A 22,497-nucleotide genomic window follows, 5' to 3' on the forward strand; every position below is an offset into this window, starting at 1 on the left:
TTAGCAGTTCTGTAAGAGCTACTGTTCTGCTTTCAGCCGGTTTGGGTTATTGTTGAAGATGAGGGATGATGTGGAATGGCCATACAATTAAGGTGAGGTTTTCTTGGTGAGGGACACTAAGGTGGTCTAGGAGTTTTTATTTCGTTCGGCGGGAGATGGAGAGAGAAGATGCTGGGGAGAGCTGGTCATAGGATATGATCCAGTGGGAGACCCGTTTGTCCGAGATGGAATGCGAGCACTGTTCGGAAGGTGGTGTGTGCTTTCATGCTGACCGAGGGCCCAACGTGTGAGTGACAGAGAAGTTCAAAATGAGCTGCAACTTGTGCACATCTGACTGTTTAATTAAAATGGACCCTTTTCTTTTTGTTTTTCTTTACTAACCCTTTAATCAGGTTTAGATTCTTAAATATAATTCCTTTAATCGTATACAGTTTACTGTCTGTTACTTCATGGCTCTAATTTGTAACAGGGTAGCAAATTACACAGCATCCACACAAACCGAGGTTTGGGGATGGGAGAGCCGTCTCAATCTCATGAGTTTATCGGGATTGGAGAGTGTTTTCCTTCGTCTTATGGAGCCAAGGAAACCAGGGGGTTTCACACAGATCATAACAAGATTAACAAGTTGTACCGGCAAGAAGCTGAATCTTATTTTAACAGCCTAGTTTTTATCCCTGAAAAAGACATTCTTTTTGTTCCACCCATTGTCCTCTGACACATTTTTGCAACTTGGACTAACTTATTTCTTTCTTTCTCAATTGTAATGAAAGGTTTTGGACCTGAAACATTAATTTTCTTTTCACAGGTGCTGCTTGACTTGGGCTTTTCAAACATGTTCTGTTTTTATTTTTGATTTCTAACATCTTCTGTGTTTTTGACTTTTGTATTTTCTTCCACGTGCTGATGCAGAATGACAATTTGTTCTCTTTTTAAAAAACTTATTCCAGCATTTGCCATCCAGTTCACTTATCTCTGAGCAACCATTGGTACACACTGAATTCTCCGGAGTCTGAAACTTTACTGAAGTTCTGCTGTTTCCAAATCTATCCTGGAGAAAATGATCACAATAACCAAGAAAATACTTCCTCTTTAATCGCTGTAGCAGATTGGATAATAAAGTGATTGATGTTGGAGTTTTATTGGTTGTTAAATTGGCTTGCTTTACTGTTACCTAAACATCTGTAAAAATATCTTCCCAAATTTTTCAGTTATTTTATTTCAACTTTTTAAAATATGAATACTTGTCTCATTATTATACTTGCTAAATGATTCAGGTAGCTTTGGATGACCCCACTGCATGAGACATTCTTATGATAGCTGGCTTTGAAATGTCTGGCTTGTTGATAGAAAAGATGTAAGACAAAGACCTTGTCAAAATTAATATCAAATGGCAATCATTTTGGTTTTGAAAAAATTAGAAAATATATTTTTCAGGATATTCAGTGTTAAGCTATGCTTAATTTCTGATTTTTCTAGACAAATATATCTAGGCTGGTGCTGCTTTATTGGAAATAACCTTTGGATGAAATAGTACTGCTTGTTCAAACAGAGTCCCCATTGCATTATTAGTGTAACGGGGACATCACCTCTAATCTGACCAAATTTCCGCTAAGTGGAAGCTAAATAAACTGGTCCACTTTGGAGTAGTTTTGCTCTACATTTAGAGTACTAAAGTTCAAGCACCTTTTTTGTGCCACATCCAATAATGATTCAGATGACCTAACTGAGCTATCATTTATTTTGTAGGTAGAAGAATGGTTGTGCTTAAACTGTCAGATGCAGAGAGCGTTGGGAATGGACATGACCACTGCACCTCGTTCCAAAAGTCATCAGCAATTACATTCTCCATCACACCAGCCCCAAACAGAACCACAAGCAAATGTGCAGAGGCATTCTCAGTCAGATCATGGACTCCAAAAAGGAAGGACCACTCCGGTTAAAAGAGAACTTCCTAAAATGCCATCTGCTGTGCAAACCAGACCTGAAACCAAGATGCAACCCAGTCAGAGTGAAAAGCAAGGGTCAACAACTGATCAATCTCAACCACACCATCAAGGCCAACCAAAGGCTGTTGGCCCATCAGAGCCAACCAGGCCTATGGGTCAGAGTCAACAAACTAAACCTTCACCTGCAGAACAAAGGAGAGCAGCAGATAGTTCACCAGCAAGAACACAAGCTGGCCCAACCAGTATATCCCAGGAGCAGGAGGGAATTACTGGTAAACTGTTTGGGTTTGGAACTTCCCTTTTAAGCCAGGCTACAAACCTTATATCCACACAGCCAGAACAGACTCCACCAGGCCAGCAATCACCGGCGAAAGGGTCTGCTGCTAAACAGGCTCCAAAAATAGTTTTCAGTGATCAAAGCACCGAAATGAGTTCAAAGTTGCAGGGTTCGATACCAGGGATGCAAATGAAAACTGGGAATGCTGCTTCAGTTAAACAAGTAAAACCAGAGCCAGTTGCTCAACAGCAAGAAGCCATCAAGCCCAAAGCATTGTGCCCATTATGTAAAACAGAACTGAATGTGGGATCAAATCAGTCCCCCAACTTCAACAATTGCACTGAATGCAAAGTCCAAGTGTGCAACATGTGTGGCTTTAATCCAACTCCACATCTAGTAGAGGTAAGACTTATTCAGAAAACTATAAATACCATAGTGGGCTGTTCTTTGTAATTGTAAACAGACCTAATATGGGATATAATATTGTCAATTAGAATTTTTTTTCTGAAAATGTCTGAGATTGTTGACGACTTATGGAGTTGGAGATGAGTTGATGAAAGGAATTGTTTTTCCCCCCCCCCCCCCAGATGATTTTGTGGTAAACACTTAGAATATTGAGAAGGAAGTAATTCTGAATAGTTTAATATTTTTGGTATTTCATTTAGTTTTATTCTTCTGATAAGTGATAAGCTGATAACTGATGAATGATTTTGGAATTTAGTATTTTTTTTTGTACTGCAGTCTACAAGTCTAGGACAACTAGAAGATGTACCAAGCTTGTGTAAACATTTGGAAATGTATGTGATATTAAAATATTGCACATTTGTTTATAAATTATATTTTTGGATTTGGTATAGATTTCTTTTGTGTGTGCAGTGACATATTTTGCTTCTATTCCCGTAAAATTCATTGATGTGTTTGACTATCTTTTCAAGACTAACCAACCAAGCATGTTTGACTGAAGCTCCAATGAAGTCACTGAATAATTGAACTATGTAGAATTGTTTATGATCGGAGTAGTTTTTGGTTTAAGACAAAACCACCACAAGATAAGAATGGCTTAGAAATGCGTTCACTTTTGCTTCAGCTTTATACTGTTGAAAATTAATTTGTTCCAGAGTAAAACGGAATTTTAAAAATCATTACTGTGTTATTGCATGTTAGATTGGAAATTCATCTGGTATTCACTGAAGTGATTTGCACTTGGGGATGGGGGTGCGTGTTATGAATTTCTGGTGCCACACATCCTCATGCAGAGCCTCATGAAATTCAATTATGTTCCAAGTCATAAGCTACTAAGGCTTTCATCATCTTGCTTGCTGTGGAGTTATATAAATTGTAAACAGATTCACAATTTCACTTGTATTTTCTGTACTTGGCACCCCACACCTGAGGTTGATATATTATTTCTAAACTCTGTTGTCAAACAGAACTGAGGTTTCTGAACCTGGAAACACTACAAAGAAATTATGCATCAAACTCCATCTGTTATGACTGATAGAACTGAAGCTGAAGCAAGTGCCTTTAACCCAATGAGAAAAGACATAAAAAGACTTGCGACCAAAGCCCTCTATCCGGCAAGGACCCATTGGCCTATTTTAGACCTCTCTGAGGACCTGTGACTATTGAAGTTTAAGGTCTAACAAAGTAGTTGATATAAAATTGGTGGCCTGAGTTTCGGCTTCTACTTGTCAGAGCTGTTCTTATAGTTGAGGTTACTGTCATATTCTGATTCATAGCCTAGAGATCATTCCAGACACTTCTGGCTGATAAGTGTCACATCTCATTTGCCGTTCACAGTGCTATAAATGACGCAACAAAGTGCTCTGTGCTTCAGGGAAATAATTTCCTCCACTGTTCCATCAGTATAACTCTGTCAGGGTCAATAACATGCATGTATTTAGTGGTTTCCCCAAAGTGGCAGTTGTGTTTCCATTCGGAACTTAATGTTGGTGACATCAAAGTCTTGTATTTATGAACAATGTTCAGTTTGTGAGTGACTGTGAGTAGAGCTCATTATGATATTTTTCTTGCAGCCACAACACCACCAAATTTTCGGCTCTGTTGAGGTGATTTCATAGTTTATCTGTTGGTATGGAGGCAGTGCAATACTGATGTATGAGAAATACCTCATAATCTCAGGAGTGAAATCGCTGTTAGTGATTTATAATGACTAAATTTGATTAGTTCGAATCATATTTCTGGAACAGTACATTTTTCTGCCACAAATACATGAATTCTGTCTCTTCAAGTGGTCTGCCAAAGTCACGATTCAATTAACTCTAATATGATTGTTGAGTGCATGTTAATATTGCAACCTTTGAATATTTTTGATGCCATGAAAAACCATTCCTTATTGAAAGCTCTGCATCTATTGGAAAATAGATAATGGAGTCCACCCCCAAGCTTACAATCTGTTAGTACTGTGAAGGTAACAGTGACAGTGCCAACTTCAAAGCTGAATCATGGCCTTGCCTTTTATTATGATCAAAATAAATGATCTAGCATCTGTGTGTCCATGATATTTTATCTCTATTGATATTATAGTCATAGGATTTTCCAGTCCTTTTTGCTTCCACATTCATGCTGAACTTCTTATACATCTGCACTAAACCATTTGCTTGTACTAGGCCCATTTCCTTCTGCTCTCACCTATTTAAGTGGGTTCCGTTCTGTCTACTTTAAAACCTCTCACCCAAATGCCCTAAAGCTCCTTTCTTTCATATTAAAACTATGCCTACCTTGGGGGATAAACTCTCTGATTGTCTATCATCTCTATACCCCTAGAAGATGTATGCTTCTATCAGGTCACTCCTCAGCCTCTTTATCTTCAGTGAAAACAATCCCAGCCTATGTAATCTCTCCCAATAAATAATGTCCTCCAATCCAGACAACATTCTGTCCTCAGCACCCTTTGCAATGTAAGCTTATCTTTTTTATAGTGTGGCAATCAAAACTGCACACAATGCTTCAAGTGTTCTCTAGCCAGTGTTTTATAAAGTTGCAACATAACCTCTTACTTATATTCGGTGTCCTGCCATAAGAAAGCAAGTATGGCTTATTGCCAACTTCACCTCCCTATTCACCCATGTTGCCACAGTTGATTGTATATACCCAGCCCCTCTTTGATAATGCATAGCCTCACAGTTAGCATAATTAAATTCCATCTGCTCCTGCTTTGCCCGATTTCTATCTGGATTGATGTAGTGATATCAGAGTTTGATTATTATTATGTCCTGCTCTGAAGTGTATCAGTTCATCTACAACCACAGATGTTAGTGTTTCCTCTTTAATGACAGCACAAATCAAATGGAATTTTCTTTTTGTATGCTGAAAGATTTGACTATTGAAGAGGAGTTTTTCAAGAATCTTGATCTCGTCTTCCATTATGTTAATAAGCCATTGTCTTCATGGTGCAGAGCATCTTTGTGATTTGGTTAATCCTCCTAAGATGGTAGGGCAATCAGGCCTAATGCTTGCTCAAGATATAAATTTCAATGACAGGTGAAAAGGAAGTAAAATGAAAAGTTGTCACAATGTCAGGGCATACACAATGATTTACAGCCAATGATGATCATCTTGTGTCTTTAAGGTTTTGGTCTGGCAATATTTTATTCAGATGGACAGGCATTGAATTTATTTTTTACATAATCCTTAAAGGGTTGCTTTCAACATGTAATGATTCATAGGCGTATGTGTATGGAATTGGAGATTGACAATGATGAAGCAAGCAGCTGTTTAAAATCAATAAATGGTTCACTAAGTATGGAGACATGGAATTCTATTTTGGCTAAGTGATGGTTTGAAGCAGCACTTAAATTTCTTTCTGGTTAGCAGAGAAGAAATTATCTCGTCCAAGGTAAACATAAAAATAAAGCTTGCCCAAATTAACATTCAAAGATGCTTGTAATTGATAGAAGCAAAGCAGAAAACGCAGTGGGAAATGCAGTCTTGAATATCAATTGAGGGAACAGTCAAGGAAGGCCTGCCAGGCCTTTTACCTGATGGACCCTCTCTCCACCCAGACATGCTTAGTTCAATATATTTGTGGAAGAAAATGATGAAGCTAAGATTTAATTTTGAATTAAATGTTATTGTCAAGCTTGACGACTAGATATTGCTCAAGACCTGGGTCATGAGGGTGACGGGATGAGAAGCAGACATTGCCTTGCTCGCGCATGCTGACAATAACCAGACGTATTGTTAACCTTTTCCCAAGATTGTCTAGCAAGTAGCAAATAGAGGAACTAACTGTAGACATGAATCTCTAATTTTGTGCATCATGCAAGAATATTAGTAAACTTTAGATAATCTAACAAGTTCTTTGGAAATCGCTGACCAAGTATGTTTAGCTGTTGCCTATTGCCCAAAATTTACTGTATAAATCTAAGATGTAACCTGACATTGTCGGAGTCATAAGGCAACGGCTCCACGTAATCAAGGGATTAACAGTATACTGAGGTATGTCTTTTTATTTCTGTTCCCTGACAGAGTAAAGTCTCTCACAGTGTTTGACAACAAAATTCTTTTACGGTAAATCAGAGTAAATCCTTCAACAATATTGATTCCACTGTTGCCAATGGATAAGGCTACATGCAACCACATATTGCATGGCAGTGTGTCTGATAAATTATATCATGAAGTAGAATGTTCTATTATTCTACCATCTTCATTTATACATTAAATCATAACATTTTAAATGAGTCAGTTAGTGATATGGGGCAGCACAGTGATGCAGTAGGTAGTGCTGCTGCTTTGGTGACAAACCTGACCATGGGTGCACTCTGCAAAGAGTTAGCATGTTCTGCTTGTGACAGTGTGAGTTTCTCCAAGGTGTTCTAGCGTCCAATCACATTCTAACACTTATATATGTTGGAAGATTAACAGACCACAAGAATTCATCCATTGTATGGGTGCATGACAGGAGAATCAGAGCAGGGTGGGGAAGATGTTTGAGATGTTGATTGACATGTTCAAGAGGCTAGGTTAAAAGGAAATAAGTAGGGGAATAGTATTGATGTGAGAGGACATGATGAGCTAAATGGCTGTCTTTTTAATAAGAAAACAAAACATGAAAAAATACTCTGATTTGCTGTAGACTGAGTCAATACTTAAAAGTTATTTTAAAGAATGGGTAGATTGCATTTCAGTCAAGATCAAACTTGAAAGAACAGAACTCGTATTTACTATATTAAAATGTACTTTTGAAATGCATTGTGCTCACTGATTTCAAGATCTAGCTACAATATTCAGGTCAATGACATTCAGATTCATTGATGGGGCATATGTTGTAAAGCTCCCTAAATTGCCAAGAGAATACACAAACTTGGAAGGAAAACTGAAAAAGGATGGAAATACCTAACAATTTCATCATTATCTGTTTTCACAAGCCCCAGATGCTGTGGATCCTGCTGACTTCATGTTCAGCATTTGCAGATTTTTTTTTTTTCAGTGTCAATATGGAAAGAATTTGACAAGCCTTTCTTTTTAATACTTCAAGTAACATTGTCAAGATATGTTGCTATGGCAGTTGTGCCTTTTTGTAGTAACAGTGCCTGTTTTTTCTCTCTTCCCCACTCACTGTTTTATGTAACAGATTATGATCAAGGAGCTGTTGCATGTAGATTTCCAGGGGTGTATATATGAAAACTAATGATAAAGCAACCAAAGGAGAAAACATTTTATGTTGAAGGATTTGATTTCCATTCCCTAGAATCGTAGAAGTAGTGTTGTAATTCACCGCAGGAGTCATGGCTTAGTTTTCTGGCCCCATTCCTGGAAAGTTGATTAAATGTAGAAGTTGATGAGAGTAGTTTTGGTGATGTTCTTAAAAGTTACTGTATGCCTCATTCAATTCCTGTTTGAACAGGAAGGTAAAATAGCATGTTCTTCAATGTCATTGAAGATCAAAAATATAAAGCAAAATTTTGCTTTGTGAAGGCCTCCATTTTCCACAATGGTTACAGTTCTGATGAAGTATCTTCAATAGGAACCAACTGGCTAGATGCAGGGTCTCCATCCAGGAAAATGTAATATGTCAGAAATTAATAATAACAAATATGGGATTCTGAGGTATTGGAAGAGGGTACAGAATCAGGTAAAGGGAAAGCCACGGCTGAGTATAAAATCCAGGATTAGATTTTACCACAGATTCATGTACTGAAGAAATAAAAAGTGATTTGGACTTGGTGCAGAGATATGGAACAGGGTTAGATTTGGGAACTGAAGCTCAAGAAGCTTCAGTGTGGAGAGGCAGAAGTAGTTTAAGATTTTTGTCAGTTTTTTATTTGTCCAATGATGAGAATGGATCCCAGTTCAGTGGTGTGGTACTAGGCAGTGAACCTGGTTTGATAACAGATCGCTTCGTGAGTGAGCATTTCGGAGACAGTGACCACAACTCCCTGACCTTTACCATAGCCTTGGACAGGGATAAGAGCAGATTATATGGGGTAGTATTTAATTAGGGAAAGATGAATGATGATGTTGTTGGACTAGTAATTTGGGAGTATAAACTTGGAACAGATGTCCTCAGAGAAATGCACAATTGAAGTGGAGGTTGTTCAGAAGACAGCTGCTTGGGGTTCTGGCTACGTTTGTCCCATTATAGCAGGGAAAGGATGGTAGGGTGAAGGAACCGTGGTTGACGACAAATGTGGAATATCCAGTCATGAGGAAAAAAAAGCATACTTCTTTTAAAATGCAAGGATTAAAATGCAAGGGTCAGATAGGGCTTCAGAGAGTTACAAGTTAGCCAGGAAGAAGCTTAAGAATGGAATTGGGAAAGCTAGAGAGGGAGATGTGAAGGGCTTGGCAAGTAGAATAAGGCAAAATCCCAAAGTGTTCTAAACATATAGGAAGAGCAGCAGGATGACTAGAGTGAGGGTAGGTCCAGTCAGGGATAAGGAGGAAATCTGCCTGGAGTTACAGGAGGTAAGGGAAGTCCTTAATGAATATTTTGCTTGAATATTCACCAGTGTGAGGGACCTTGACAAATGTGAGCAGGCCTGACATGTTGGAACATGTCAACATTAAGAAAGAGGATATGCTGGAAATTCTGAAAAAATTTTGTGACTGAAAAGTTCCCAGAACTGGGAGGGATATACCCCAGGTTAATGAGGGAAGGAAAATTCCTGTGCTTTTGGTGATCTTTACATCCTCACTGACCACAGGAGTAGTGCCAGAGGATTAAAGGGTGGAAAATGTTATTCCTTTATTCAAGAAAGGGAGCAGGTAGAATCTTGGAACTATAAACCAGTGAGTCTTACGTCATTAGTGGGCAAACTATTGGAGAGGATTCTTAAAGATAGGATTTATGAGCATTTGAAGAAGCATAATCTGATTAGGGATGATCAACATGGCTTTGTCAGGAGCAGGTTATGCCTCATGGGCCTGATTGAGTTCTTGAAGTTACAAAACAAAATGATGAAGGCAGAGCAGTGGATGTGGTGCATATGGATTTTAGTAAGGTGTTTGACAAGGTTCCACATGGTAAACTCATTCAGAAGGCCAGGAGGCATGGGATCCAGGGAAACTTGGCTGCATAGATTCAGACTTGGTTTACCCGCTATCGGCAGTGTGTGATTGCAAATGGAGTGTTTTCTGCTTGGAGTTCTGAGACCCCCCTGCTCTTTGTGTGTTTTTTTTTAAGTAAATGACTTGGACGATGAAGTGGAAGGGTGGGTTAGTGGGTTTGCGGATGACATGGAATTTGGCGGTGTTATGAATACTTCAGAATAGCGATGTTGATAGGATATAGAGCTAGGCCAAGAAGTAGCAGATGGTGTTTAAGGTGACAAAGTGGAAAGTGATAGAAGGTTGAAGAAAGGTTAAGCAAGGCTACGGTTTTTTCTTCTCTGGAGTGAGGGAGGATGAGAGGTGACTTATTGGAGGTGTGTAAGATGATAAAAGTTATAATAGACTGGACAGCCAATGCATAATACGAGGGGGCATAATTTTAAGGTTTTGGAGGAAAGTATAGAGGGATAGCAGAGGTGTGTGTGTGGAACACACTGCCAGCAGTGGTGGTAGAGGTGGATACATTAGGGACATGTAGGACTCTCTTAGGCACATGGATGAAAGAAAACTGGAGAGCTATGTGGGAGAGAAAGGTTAAATTGATCTTTGGAGTAGGTTATAAAGTCGGTACACATCAGGAGCAGTAGAGCTTGTACTGCACTGCAGTCTTTTACGTTCTATAGGAGTTTGAGCATTTGAGTTGAAGGATAGGTGATAATGAGATTAGAGAATCATTGTTAAGAATATCAGCTTTGGAAGGCCCAGAGGTTTGGCCACTTGTGAGAATAGATGTCAAGCTTGCAAACAGACTGGAAAGCAGTTGAGTCTATGATTAGAGAATAAAAAAAGTACGCAGAGGTAACAGAAGGATTGCGAGCTGCTGGTCAGATGGAGATGGGCATACAAGCGGATTCTGACGTGCTTTTGGTTGATTTCATTTGGCCACTATGTTTAAATGAGAAACAGGAGGAAGCAAAGGCGTTCAAGAATCAAGAGGGGAGATTAGGAGTAGGAAGAGAAACCTCTGCAGGTAACTGTCGGGCATTGAATGATTAGAGTTTAGATTTGAGTACATGTGTCCTCCCATAATTAGCTCAAATATATAGCGCATTATGATTGTAATCATACACGATACTTAGCACCACAGATAAAATAGGGAAGGCCTCTGCGTTCTGAGTAACTTTCACAGGCCTGCAACAGAATGATAGAAAGTGGGTGAATTTTAATTCTAGGTGTCAAGTGTTAAATAATTATGCATGCTTCATAGATGAGTGATAATCAGTTGTCTGAAAGTAAATGTCACCTACTTAACTATATGCTCTGTTGATATTTATGTATTTGAAACATACTTTAAAATTTTGATGTCTTGCATTTCAATGGAGTACTCACAATTTTTTGTGCTGGACCACTTGAAGATTAAATTACTTGAAATTACTTTACAAGATCATTAAAACAAGACATTCTACAGGTGCTTGACATCGTGAGCAACCCACACAAAATGCTGGAGGAGCTCAGCAAGTTAAGTAGCATCTATGGACAGGAATAAAGAGTCAACATTTTGGGCTGAGACCCTTCTTCAGGGCTGTATATGAAGGGAGCAGGGTCTTGGCCCAAATCGTTGACTGTTTATAAATGCTACCTGACTTGATGAGTTTCTCCATAATTTTGTGCGTGTTACTTGAATATTAGATGTAATTAAAAGGAGATAGGTAAATCCTTGAAGACTGATGCATTTAGGGCCTTAAATTTTTATCTTTTAATAGGATTAATTTTAGTCCAATTCATCCTTGTTGCTGTTGTCTTAAGGCAGCTTCAGTCACCCAATTTCCATACCCAATCTGTGAGTGACTCATTCCCAATACTTTATCTGTAGGCTGTACTGGTTACACTGGCAGCAGAGCAAATTTAAGCCACTGACTCACTGAAGCCTTGAGCCTCAATCAGAATATCTGAGAACAGTTATAGGTCATGTCAAGCCTGCAGGTTATAGTGTAGGTAATATCAGCACAAGCTGTGGTAAGGTTACTAGATGCTGAGAGGCATTAGTGTTTCAATATTTGGTGTACTTGTATTTATCATAAAGGTTCCTCGCATCCTAAAACTTCTGTTAGGATTGTGGGGAGCAGAGGAAGCTTTAAATGCATCACCAGCGCTAGCCTACCCACCATTACGGATTAATTATGTACAGTATACAGAAATGTGGGAGAGAAAAGACCAGCAATATCATGAAAGATCCCACCCATCCTACTCATGTACAATTTGACCCAGTCCCATCAGAGAAGAGGCTACATAGCATCCATGCCATGAACACAAGACTCAAAAAGTTATTTTCCCCGAGCTGTCAGGTTGACCAACACCTCTACCCATTGACCCTCCCCCCACCACAACTTGCACATCACCTCACTTCTCTTCATGTACATGCAATCAGTCTACGTATAGAACAGTTGTACTTCGCGTCTTATAGGATTTATATTTATTTTGTTTTTTTAAAAATTGTGTTCTTTTTACCTATTGTGCTTTTTATGCTGCATCAGATCCGGAGTAAAAATCGTTTTGTTCTCCTTTTCATTCATGTACTGAAGTATGACAATAAAAAATCTTGATTCTTAAATCATGAAACAGCCCAGAGTTGACTTGTGATCAATCTCATTGGCTTGATAGGACTAGAATATAATAGCAAGGATGTAATGTTGAGGCTTTATAAAGCACTGGTGAGGCCTCATTTGGAGTACTGTGATCAGTTTTGGGCCCCTTATCTAAGAAAGGATGGCTGACATTGAAGTGGGTTCAAAGGAGGTTCACAAAAATGATTCTAGAATTGAAAGGCTTGTCACATGAGGAACATTTGATGTCTCTGGGCCTCTACCCACTGGAATTCAGAATAATGAGGGGTGGCTTACTTGAAACCTTTTGAATTTTGAAAGGCCTCGATGGAGTGGATGTGGGGAGGATGGGGAGGGTCTAAGACCAGAGAACACAGCCTCAAAATAGAGGGGTGTCCTTTTAGAATGGAGATGAGGAATTGATTTAGCCATAGAGTGGTGAAGCTGTGGAATTTGTTGCCACAACTGTCTATGGAGGACAAGTCATTGGGTATATTTAAGGCAGAGGTTGATGGATTCTTGATTAGTCAGGGCATGAAAGGGTATGTGGAGAAGGCAGGAGATTGGGATTGAGAGGGAAAATGGATAAGCCATGATGAAATGGCAGAGCAGACCTGATGGGCCAAATGGCCTAATTCTGCTCCTATATCTTATGGAATAAGCCTCATTTCAGGTGAGATGCTCTTTTATTGTTTTTAAGCTGTGAAGACTGGTCCCATGTGACTCAGAAATTCAGAACAAGCATCAGCTTATTGAAGTCTAGTTAGTGTTCAGATTTTCCATATACTGGTCTGCCTCCAGTGGAGGTGCTGTGCCGGTAGCATCACGTTCTGTGCTATATCAATGTGATCCATCATAGAGCATGGCATTAATATGCAAGCATAGTTAGCTTTGCTGGAGATCATTATCTCATGCCTGTCTCCAAAAGAATTGAACACAGGAAGTGGCTGATACTTTAGCACAGTGGTAAGTGTGAAGGATATTGCAAAATTATCATTTACCAATGAAAGGAGACCCAGTTCAGTAATATCAACAGTGAAATGGTGCCTGTGGTCAGCCAAAAATCTTCATACCTTCTAACAGAAAGAACTACCATAAGGACAAAAAGGGGAGTACAAGTAAGCCATTCAAGCCTGAGTGGCTTTTCAGATTCAGATTCAGTTTATTGTCATTTAGAAACCACAAATGCAATGCAGTTAAAAAATGAGACAACGTTGCTCCAGAATGATATCACAAAAGCACATGACAAAACAGACTACACCAGAAAATCCACATAACGTTTGGAAATCCCCAATCCAGAGTCCGGAGAGGCTGCTGCGTATTAATATCGTGCTACCATCTTAGCGCGTTCCCTGGAAAGGAGCTCCAAATCCACCAGACAAACAAGACCAAAAACTAAAGCTACAAGACCTGCACAAAACCACATAGTTACAATATATAGTTACAACAGTGCAAACAATAGCATAATTGATAAAAAAAACAGACCATTGGCACAGTAAAAATAGTCCAAAGATGTTAAAAGACGATAAGTTCAAAAGAAACCACCACACAGTTTCCATAAGTCCTCAGGGTCCCGATAGTCTCATCATCCCACGCAGGTGGCAGAAGGGAATACCCCCGCTATGGACTTCCATGGCGCTGCCCGACTCAGCCTCGCAGATGCAGCACACAATGAAAGCTCCGTCGAACCCAGCCTCGCAGACACAGCACACACTGAAACTGACCTGACCGCAGCGGACTCTGAGTCTGTTGAACCTCCGAGCCTCCGACCATCCCCTCTGGCACAGTTTCTCCGAGCACCATCTTCTGCCGAGCGTATTAAGACGGCCCCGCCAACGGCCATCGGCAACGCGACCCTGAGGACTGGGGGCCTGTTCTTCATAGCAGAGACCCGGACCTCACAGCAGCAGCAGCAACGAAGAAGGTCTTCCTGGAGATTTTCAGATGTTCCTCTGTGCTCCCACGTCCGTTTTTCATTCGATTATGATTGCGCACGGCACCCGGCTTCACAAATAACAGATGATCAGCTCCGGAGTGGCCGCATGGTTGATCTTTTGCCTCCGTGCTATTTCCCCGTACTTGAATTGTATCTCACAATTCCATTACGTCTAAAAATCTATAATCTGCCTTAAATATATTTAATGATTTGGCCTCTACAATCTTCTTGTGTACTGAATTCCAGAGATTCACTACCATCGGGTAAAGAAAAACTGATTTGGCCACAGCTTCTAAAACAACCCAGTCAATAAAATATCAATTCCACTTCTACTTGTGAAGCGCTAAGAATCATTTTACTATTCAGTAAGATCACTGCTTATTCTTTTAAATTTGAGAGAATAGACTTTGTCTAGTTTTTGCGCATACAGTGTATACACATCTCAGGAATTGATCAGCTGCACTTCCTCAATTACAGAGTATTCTTCCTTGAGTAGGTGAACCAGATCTATATACAATATTCTAAGCGCTGTTGTTATAAAATCTGTATTTAATTGAAACAAGATGTCTCTTGAGAACATACAAATGGCCTTCGTAATTGCTTGCTGAAACTGCATGTCCATTTAATCTCTTATCATTTAAATGTTACTTCCTTTCTATTTCTTTTATCAAAGTGATTGCCCTCTCATCTCCCAAGTTTTTGTTTATTTAGTTCGTCTAAATCTTCCTGAAGGCTCACTGCATCCTCTTCATTGTTGTCTCTCAGCATTGTATTATCAGCAAATTAATCAGCCTTCCAAACTGAAAATGAACTATCTATTCTTAATTTCTGTTGTCTAGTTCTCAATTTATCTCTGTACCCTGAATACCTTATGAGCTAATGTTGGTCAATATTTCTTCACATGAGCCTTATCAAAGGCCTTCTAGAGTCCAAAGACACAAGTGTTTTGTTATCTGTTTCAGCAAAACCTCCAAAATTCCAGTTGCTCTGTCATCCATGAATTCCCTTTCATTAATCTTTTTTTTAATAAATTTTTTTTATTGAATTTTCAATTAGGTTACAGAAAGAAAAAAAAAAATTATCAACCCTTCGCCCCTCCCCTTAACCCCTCCCTCCTAACATATCCCTGTAGAAAGAGAAAAAAAAGAGAGAAGAAAAACGAAAGAAAGAAAGAATGCCTGGATATCGGAAGATCCCCACATGCTCCATGGAGTTCATAATAGCTTTAGTATATACTTATTTCTTTCCCCAGATAACCAATAATTTTATCTTCGGAGCACCTATATAATTAATCCTATCTTTTGTAAATAAGGGCGCCAAATTTTCAGAAATATGTCATATTTATCTCTTAAATTATAAGTAATTTTTTCAAGTGGAATGCAGCTGAAAATTTCATTCTTCCAACGACCTATATTTAAGTATGAATCCGATTTCCAAGTAACTACAATAGCCTTTTTGGCTACTGCCAATGCAATTTTTATGAATTCTTTCTGATATTTATTCAGTTTGGATTTCGGTTTTATCCCTTCAATATTGCCTAGTAAAAATAATGTTGGATTATGTGGAAGTTGTGTTCCAATAATTTGTTCCAATAAAACTCTTAAATTTGTCCAAAAAGATTGAATTTTAAAACAAGACCAAGTAGAGTGTAAAAAAAGTACCAATTTCTTGATTACATCGGAAACATTGATCAGGTAAATTTGGGTTTAATTTATTTTTTGTGGTGTAACATATAATTGATGTAAAAAATTATATTGCACTAATCTTAACCGGACATTTGTTGTATTTGTCATACTGTCAAGACATAGTCTTGACCAACTTGTTTCTTCAATTTTAATATTCAAATAGTTTCCCATTTTTGTCTTGACTTATGAATTCCTTGTTTAATTGCCTGTTTTTGAATCAAACTATACATACAAGAAATACATTTTTTAATTTTTCCTTTTTGAATTAAAGTTTCCATTTCATTAGGTTTCAGCAATAACATTGTTTAACCCAATTTATCTCTTAAATAAGCCCTTAATTGGAAATAACAAAAAAGAGTGTTGTTTGATATTTTGTATTTATTCTTTAATTGATCAAATGACATTAATATACCTCCTTCAAAACAATCTCCTATATATCTAATCCCTTTTTGAAACCAATTGTATAAAAGTTGGTTATCCATTGTAAAAGGAATAAGTTTATTTTGAATTAAAGGTCTCTTTGCTAATAAAGATTTCTTTATCTCATCATCAACATTTATCTTGCCCCATAAATCAATCAAATGTTTTAATATAGGAGATTCTTTCTTTTCCTGTATGCATTTAGATTCCCACTTATATATAAAATCTTCTGATATATTTTCTCCTATTTTATCTGGTTTATCTTCATCAAAAAAAATGCATAAATCTAAGTTGATTTGCTTTATAATACTTAAAGTTTGGAAGTTGTAACCCTCCTAGGTCAAATTTCCATGTCAATGTTTCCAACGATATTCTTGACATCTTACCTTTCCAAAGGAACTTCCTCACACATTTATTTAACTCTTGAAAAAACTTCTGTGGTAATTGTATTGGTAGTGTTTGAAATAAATATTGTAATCTAGGGAATATATTCATTTTTAGAGCATTTACTCTGCCTACTAATGTTATTGGTAACATCATCCATTTATCAAGATCTTCTTGAATTTTTTTCAATAATGGTAAATAATTTAATTTATATAAATTCTTTATATCATTATCAACTCTTATACCTAAATATTTTATACCATTTATCGGCCATCTAAATTGAGTTATTAGTCAACGTTGACTATAATCTCCTTTAGTAAGGGGTAGAATTTCACTTTTATCCCAATTTATTTTGTAGCCTGATATTTTCCCATATTCTTCCAATCTAGCAGATAATTTACACAGCGAATACAATGGGTTTGTTAAATAAAGCAAAACATCGTCAACAAATAAATTAATCTTATATTCCTCCTGGTTAACTCTGAAACCCATAATATCTGGGTCCGTTCTAATTAATTCAGCTAATGGTTCTATCGCCAACACAAATAAAGCAGGTGATAATGGACAACCTTGTCTAGTTGACCTTGTTAACTGAAATGATGTTGAAATTTGACCATTTGTCACTACTTTAGCTTTGGGATTAGTATTTAAGGTTTTAATCCATTTTATAAAAGATACTCCTAATCCATATTTTTCCAATACCTTAAATAAAAAATCCCATTCCAATCTATCAAATGCTTTTTCTGCATCTAAGGCAACTGCCACACTCATTTCCTCCCTCTTTTGTGCTAAATGAATTATGCTAAGTAACCGAGTTACATTATCTGCCGATTGTCTATTTTTAATAAATCCTGTTTGATCCATATGTATTAATTTTGGTAAGTATTTAGATAAACTATTAGATAAAATTTTTGCTATTATTTTATAGTCGGTATTCAACAAAGAAATAGGTCTATATGATGTTGGCTTTAAAAGATCTCTATCTTTTTTTGGCAATACTATTAAAATAGCTGTCGATAAAGATTCTGGAAGTTTATGCGTTCTTTCCGCTTGGTATATTAACTCCATAAAAGGAGGAATTATTAAATCTTTAAACTTTTTATAAAATTCGGGCAGAAAACGATCTTCTCCTGGGGATTTATTACTCTGAAGTGATCCTAGAGCTTCTTCGACCTCTTTTAATGTAAAAGGCATATCTAATCCCTTCTGTACTTCCGAATTCAATTTTAGAAGTGTTATTTGTGATAAAAACCTTACTATCTCGACATTATCATTTTGTGATTCTGATTGATACAGTTCAGAATAAAAATTCTTAAAAGTTTCATTAATTTCTAAAGGTTTATAAGTAATTTTATTTACACTTGTTCTAATTGCATTTATCGTTTTTGAAATCTGGTCTGTTTTTAATTGCCAAGCAAGAATCTTGTGTGATCTTTCACTTAGTTTGTAATATCTCTGTTTAGTTCTCATAATTGCTTTTTCTGTTTGGTATGTCTGAGGTGTATTATATTGTAACTTCTTGTTAACAAGTTGTCTTCGTTTTCCTTCTGTCATATATCTTTGAGATTCTTTTTCTAATTTTGTAATCTCTTTTTCTAATTGATCTATTTCTACCTTATATTCCTTCTTAATTTTAGAAGTATAACTTATTATCTGGCCTCTCAAATATGCCTTCATTGCTTCCCATACTATAAATTTATCATCAACTGAATGTAAATTTGTATCTAAAAAAAACTGAATCTGCTTTTTCATGAAATCACAAAAATCTTGACGTTTTAATAATATTGAATTAAATCTCCATCTGTAAATCGATTCCTCTTTATCCATCATTATCATTGTCATTGTCAAGGGGGAATGATCTGACAATATTCTTGCTTTATATTCCATATTTTTCACTCAGTCTTGAATATTCATTGATAATAGGAAAAAATCTATCCTTGAATAAGTTTTATGTCTATTTGAATAAAATGAGTAATCTCTTTCTTTTGGATTAATTCTTCTCCATATATCAATCAAATTTAAATCTTTCATCAATGATCAAGTTAATTTTGCTACTTTTGATTTTGTAACAACCTTTGTTGATCTATCTAAAACTGGGTCTAGAAAAAAATGAAAATCTCCACCGATTAATATTTTGTCATGTGCGTCAGCCAAATTCAAAAAGGTCTCTTGTATAAATTTTACATCCTTTTCATTTGGTGCATAAATATTCATAAGAGTCCATAGTTCTGAAAAAATTTGACAATGTATAATTACGTATCTCCCCACAGAATCATTTAATACATTTTGTATTTTAATTGGTAAAGTTTTATTAACCAAAATTGCAACTCCCCTCGCCTTTGAACTAAATGAAGCTGCAATAACATTTCCGACTCAATCTCTCTTTAATTTCTGATGTTCTATCTCTGTTAAGTGTGTCTCTTGTAAAAAAGCTATATCTATTTTCATTTTCTTAATGTATGTTAAAATTCTTTTTCTTTTCACTGGTCCATTAAGCCCATTAACATTAAAACTTTAAAAATTCAATAAATTAGTCATTATTTTTAACAGGGTTACTCCAATCTATAGTAATACCTAACCTTTCAACTTTCGTAGTACCTTGGGGAATCTTTTTAAAATTCTCCATGTTGCTATGTGTCTCCCCCCCACCCCCGATTGTCCAGGCAAAGAAAGAAAGATAAAAGAAAAATAGATTATAAAGAACAAAATAACAAAATACCCCCCTACTAATGTTGTGAATAAAAAAAACACAACATTACCCCCCCCTCCGTTGTACGGGTCATGGCAATCCCCATGATTACACACGTGAATCCCATAGCAATTGATCCGAAGTTCCCCCAGCTCCCCCGTAACATAAAAAAGTATATATAAGAGAAGAAAAAATAATATCACTACTCTCGATTAATATTTCTCAAATTTTTACCTTTCTCCCCCTGTATCATATAATTAAGAATGTATCTAAATATTCTTCTGTCTTTAAACATCCATCAACTCCATTCACTGTCCCTTTCTTCATCTTTAATCCATTTCACTTTTAAATCTTTGGCTGTGGTTAGCGAATATTTGAAAGTTCTTGTGCAAATTCTTCCGCATCCCGATAAGCAGTAAAAAATCTTCTTTTTCCGTCATCCAAAAAAATTGTCAGGGTTGGCGGGTGGCGCAATATAAATTTATAACCCTTTTCCCATAAAACTTTTTTTGCTGGGTTAAATTTCTCCTTTCTCTTCAAAAGGTCATAACTTGTATCAGGATAGAAAAGAACTGCTTTCCCTTCTATCATCAATGGCCCGTTTCTCTTTCTGGCACGTTGGGCAGCCGCCTTCAGGATCTTTTCTTTATCTTGATATCTTAAGCATTTTATCAAGATTGATCGTGGGTTTTGATCAACTTGAGCTCTTGGTCTTAAGGCTCTGTGAGCCCTTTCAATTTCAATTAACTGGGTTCCTTCTTCCATTTCCGGAATCCATTTTTGAAAAAAATTTATTGGATCCTCTCCCTCTATACCTTCTTTAAGTCCAACAATCTTAATATTATTTCGTCTGCTAAAATTTTCAAGTGTATCCACTTTTTCCAACAACCGTTTCTTTCTGATGTCCAGGCAGAAATATTATCTTCCATTTTATTCACTCTATCAATGGTGTCTCCCGTTGTTTCTTCCAAGTTTTTAATTTTCTTGTCCATTTTGTCCTGTCTTTTCATCATTTTATCAAACATAATCTTCATATTTTTAATATCTTTTTTATTACTTTTAATGCTTTTAATTCATGCATTATTTGCACCAAAGTTTTTTTTATGTCTCCAATATCAGCTCTAACCTCTTCCTGTCGCTCTTCTTTGTTTGTCTCTTCATCTTCATCTGATTTATCCAGAGAATCTGATTCCACCTCATATTCACTTTCACTTTCAGTTCCGATCATAGCTGGGATTTGTAGTTTGGGTTGCTCGTGTTTGTGCATGCCCCTTCCTTCACGCATGCGCAATTCCTGTTGCTCTTTTTTTTGGAGACGGTTGATGTTGCTGCAGTTTCCTGTTCTGTATCGCCGGAGGTAAAATTCACTTGAGCCCGAGGCTCTTTCATGGCGGCTGGCCCTGATCCTTTTCCAACTTGTGTTGTCTTCAAAGTAGTAGTTTTCTTCTGCTTCTGTTTAGGAGGCATATCTTAAGACAATCCTGAGTAGTTTATAAGTAATTAAAAAAAAATTTACTAACTTTTCTTCACTTAAACATTATTTTACTGGTTTTTTACAGGACAGCTGGATTTCCATGACTCGATCCTACGTCATCACGTGACGTCCCCCTCCCCTTTCATTAATCTCATATCCACTTGTATTATTATATTCCAGGTGTTTTGTTATTGTGTTGGAGGAATTTGTGTGTTTAACCTACATCCTGAATCTGGCTTTCATGTTGGCCCAGTCACCCTCTTAATTACAGTGCCGATCAGAACATTTTTCCAGTTAGTAGGGGTGCTTTTTTCCCCCTTCTTTTTCTTTCAAAAATAAATTCTTAACACCATTTTTTCTTCTTATTATTGATATATTGCTCAGCTTTGTTAATCAGTTATTTGCTGATTTAATTCTTTATTGTACATACATTAAGTCAATATTTCATTATCATTTTTTGTTAATCTTCAATAATAATTAATAAAAAAGATTTTAAAATGAAAATGAAATCAGAACAGCACACAATGAAAATCTCATACACAGCAATCGTTTGTTTCTCAGAACAAATTGGTTTATTCAGGTCTGTTTTAGCCTATACCAGGGTGCACTTTAAAGTTCAAAGATATGCAACTGATCTAAAAAAGACTTCCACCAATTTATAGTACAGTTGGCCCTCCTTATCCGCATTCCGGGACCCCCCGCGGACACCAAAAAACGTGGATGCTCAAGTCTCTTATTTAACCTGTCTCAGTACGGTGGTCTTTAGGACCCAGCGGAACCCTGGACTTTATTTAACCAGTTTCAGTACGGTGGACTTTAGGACCTCGTGCAGCTCTGAATCTGCAGTGTTTCTGTTCATGAAGATAATCACGATGACGATTGACAATAAAGTGGAAGTAATAAAGCGATTGGAAAGAGGTGAAATGCCATTGGTCATTGGAAAAGTGTTAGGCTACAGTCGGTCAATGATCGGAACACTTTTAATGGAGCATGTGAAAGGCCCTGCCCCGTTGAAAGCTACAATTATTACTAAGCAACGTAGTGGTTTAATTATTGAAACACGTGTTTCTTAAGTGTTTTATATGCATAGAAAGGTAAAATATGTTCTATATACTAAGACTAACGTTTGACTAACTGATGCTAAATAATACCGAATCTAACTGTTCTGACTTCAAATCCGACTTGAAGACAGACTCGGGAACGGAACTCATTCATAACCCGGGGACTGCCTGTACTTTTAAATCATCTCTAGATTACTTATAGTACATAATACAAAGTAAATGCTATGTAAATAGTTGTTATACTGTATTGTTTAGGGAATAAGGACAAGAAAAAAGTCTGTACATGCTCAAACAATGAGTGCTGGGGAGAGAACTCCTGGGTTTTCCCGATCCGCAGGTGGTTGAGTCCATGCATGCGGAACCCACGGATAAGGAGGGCGGACTGTATTTGCATTACACAATTTTATCAAAAACCCACTTCTCTTTGTATTATTTGATCTTTGCAGCAGTTGCTTCTAACTACCTGACAAATAGCTTCATTTGCCAGATAGCAGTTTCCCCTATTCT

At 37.1% G+C, this 22,497-nt stretch overlaps 1 protein-coding gene across 1 annotated transcript in view; it reads left to right on the forward strand.

Moving 5' to 3' along the window:
* LOC140741900 (protein bassoon-like) overlaps positions 1–22,497 on the forward strand; it is a 473,005-nt gene that overhangs the window by 51,433 nt on the left and 399,075 nt on the right. The window contains 1 exon segment of the mRNA XM_073072438.1: positions 1,747–2,625. Within this exon segment, the coding sequence (XP_072928539.1) occupies positions 1,747–2,625 (879 nt within the window).

The sequence above is a fragment of the Hemitrygon akajei genome, chromosome 19 (genome assembly GCF_048418815.1).
Source record: "Hemitrygon akajei chromosome 19, sHemAka1.3, whole genome shotgun sequence".
Taxonomy (NCBI): Eukaryota; Metazoa; Chordata; class Chondrichthyes; order Myliobatiformes; family Dasyatidae; genus Hemitrygon; species Hemitrygon akajei.